Source organism: Lutzomyia longipalpis, chromosome 4 (genome assembly GCF_024334085.1).
Source record: "Lutzomyia longipalpis isolate SR_M1_2022 chromosome 4, ASM2433408v1".
NCBI lineage: Eukaryota > Metazoa > Arthropoda > Insecta > Diptera > Psychodidae > Lutzomyia > Lutzomyia longipalpis.
This window is the reverse complement of record NC_074710.1, coordinates 14,431,191-14,434,284: the sequence shown is the minus strand read 5'-3', so window position 1 is coordinate 14,434,284 and position 3,094 is coordinate 14,431,191. Positions and strand designations below refer to the sequence as shown.

At 42.7% G+C, this 3,094-nt stretch overlaps 1 protein-coding gene across 1 annotated transcript; it reads right to left on the bottom strand.

The window, feature by feature from the left end:
* Positions 1 to 265: 265 nt before the first annotated feature.
* Positions 266 to 2,201, bottom strand: LOC129794533 (uncharacterized). The gene is made up of 2 exons (XM_055835286.1): positions 390 to 2,201; positions 266 to 271 (listed from the first exon to the last, which is right to left on the bottom strand). Exons 1-2 carry the CDS (start codon positions 2,199 to 2,201, stop codon positions 266 to 268), a joined length of 1,818 nt encoding a protein of 605 aa, XP_055691261.1.
* Between the last annotated feature and the right edge of the window lie 893 nt (positions 2,202 to 3,094).

Below are 3,094 nucleotides of genomic sequence, written 5' to 3'. Positions count from 1 at the left end.
TCTAACAATATTTATTGCTTACATCAAATTGCAAATTCCTTATGAAAACTCCTGGAAACGTCCAAGACTACCACAGAACGGAACTACATAGTGCGGGGAAGCCGTCACAAAAATACAAAACATGAAAATTCTTTGAGAAAAGGCAAGAAAATACAATTTTCAGAGAAAACTCTTTGTCTAACTTGAATTGAATCAGGCAACGGATTCTTCTCCAACTTCCACACGAAGCAAAACATTTCCCCTCTCGCATACACATCATCTTCATTCAGCGCTGCGAAACATGTGTTTCTCATCCAAAAGATTTTGGAGAGTTTTTAAGGGGTAAAATCTCTCCAATGTTATTGTTATGTATCTTTTTCTTGAATAAGTGCAGCATAAACTGCACTTACCTGCTCCACATCACTCCTCTTGTTCACAACCGAGTCCATGTTTTTTCTTATGTGTAGCATTTCTAACATCATCCTCTTCCTGTAGTGCTTGTGGGCGTCCAGTATTTTGGGTTCTTTAAGATCAAATGTGTGTCCCGTGTTTGCAACATGTGTGCATAATGCTGAGACTTCCTTGTTCCTTATGGGCGGTTTGCAATCACTGTTATGTTGTAGCATACGTCGTTTTATGTACTGCTTCGTTGTACCTATGTATTTAACGGGACAGTCTTTGCAGCATACCTCATACACGACGTTTGACCTCATCCCCTCCTGTATCGGGTCCTTGAGACGGGTGAAAAACTGTCTGTTTTGATGTTGTGTGGAAAATGCCAATTTTGCATCCGTGGCCTTCCCAATTATCTTCCTCATACGCTCCGAAATTCCCTTCACGTAGTTCATGGAACGATAAACTGGTGGTGATGCGTCCTCCCCAATGTTCCCTCCTTCCACATGAGTCTCTTTTTCAGGTCTCAGCAAACTTTTGATCATTGCCTCTGGGAAATCATTCAATTTTAAGATACTTGAGATCCTACCATTGATGTTCACATCCGGTTTCGAGGTGAGTCTCCTCACGCGTCTCACAAAACCCCTTCCAACATTCATGATCATATTGCGTGGGTGGCCACTATTGTAGTTCAGCATTCTCAGAGACGATGTTGGTTTTGCATACCAAACTGTGCTGAAAGTTTGATCTGATTCCCTGCTGATCTTCACATCCAGGTAAGGTATCGCGCCATTGATTTCCTCTTCCAACGTAAATTGGATTTTGGGGAAGGGGGCGTTGAACACCTCCAAGACCTCACGAACATCGTCCTTGTGTATGCAAACCAGTAAATCGTCCACATATTTTTTCAGGAAATCCACCCTCAGTGCTGAGCCCTCCAAAACCACATCCAGAACCCTCTGCATGGCAATGTCCGCAACAATGGGACTAATTGGGGATCCCATTGCGACTCCATCCACCTGAGCATAACATTGACCTCCATAAGCAAAATAGCCTGATGTTAAGCACAATTGTACTACTTTCATGAGGTCTCTTCTTGCCAGAAATGTGTGTCCCTCCAGCTCCACATAACGTCTCTCAACCTCCTCCAAGATGAGTCTGATTGGCACATTCGTAAATAACGATACCACATCGAGACTTATCAGTACGTGGTCTTCAGGTGCACGTCGATCCTTGAGAAAACTCACCAACTCCTCCGAGTTTCTCAAATTGTACTGGTTCACCGATAAAGGGGACAACTGTTGAGCCGCGAATTTTGCCAGGGCATATGTTGGGCTGCCAATTGATGAAACCACTGGCCTCATTGGTGTTCCCTCCTTATGAATCTTCGGCAATCCGTACATGCGGGGTGGAATCGCGTTGGATATGGAGATGCGCATCTTTTCTTCAAAATCTATCACATTCTTATCGTATAGATCCCTGACCAATTCATTTACCATTCTCTGGTATTTTTGTGTTGGGTCTCTATTCAACAGTTTGTAGGAATCCTGATCACCCACTAAAGCTTTCATCTTGTCCTCATATGCTGATCTATCCATTATCACAGTTTTATTTCCCTTGTCCGCACACACCACAGTAATTTCCTTTCCATTCTCCTTCAGGAAATCCTTGGTCTCCTTTTCCCATGCCACGAATGCTCTTTCGGAGGCAGAAAAATTCTTTGGTCGCTTCACACCATTCTGCAAGACATTCACCAATCGTGCCCTGAGTTCATCCGCCCTCTCTTTTTCCTCAACCATGTCCACCACCTCCTCAATGTCCGCAATCATATGCAGGGTAGGAATTCGTGTTGAGGGGAGCGCAAACTTTGGTCCCAACGATAAAAGCCTACAAACATTAGTGGGGATCTCCTTCGAGCTGAGGTTTTCAATAAAATTTGGTTTTTCTTCGAACAATTTTTCCCTCCCCAAATTGTTAAGACGTTGAAACTTATGCTCCACATCGGACATTTTCTTTCTAAGGATTCTTTCATACAGCTGCTCCTGCCGTCGCAGAAACTGTCTGCATTCCGTCCTTCTAGGAAAATTCTCCATTATCCACCTTCTCTTTTGTTCTTTTTCTTTCTTTAATTTGTTTATCCGCCAATGTGTGGAATTAAGTTCCAGTTTTAATATTTTTGATTTGAAAACCTCCAACAACCGGGTGGCTTTTCCACTGTATGGAGACTCCTCAGCAATAAGGCTCGAAATACAGTCAATATTGGAAGCTATATGTGTGGGAAACACACCTCTCCTCCGGCATTGAACAAGAAACCATCTCCTTGACTCGAAATTTGCCATCTTCTCAACGCATCTACTGTAAGTTTTCAATTGTTCCGCTGACGCGGATCCATTCTCTCGAGAAAATCTTTTAAAGAAACCCTCTCTCTCTTCTCCTCGCTGGGTCATCTTCCCGGTGTTGACTTGTTGAATATTTAAAATTCTGACGTGGGTGTTTATACTTCCTTGTTGATCCGGTCTTCGTCAGTGGGGGCTTTTCTTCTTAACCAGGAGTTAAAAGGAAAAACATAATTTTTCTTCCAGAGCTTTCGGCTCCCTCCGAGCCTTTCTCAATGGCTGTGGAGAGAGTTTTTCTTTTTTATTGATTTTTCCGAGAAAATTTCTAACAATATTTATTGCTTACATCAAATTGCAAATTCCTTATGAAAACTCCTGGAAACGTT

What these genes read in the sequence shown, in the direction of transcription:
- LOC129794533 (XM_055835286.1), bottom strand. Translation starts at nt 2,201, where the DNA reads ATGATTGCGGACATTGAGGAGGTGGTGGACATGGTTGAGGAAAAAGAG.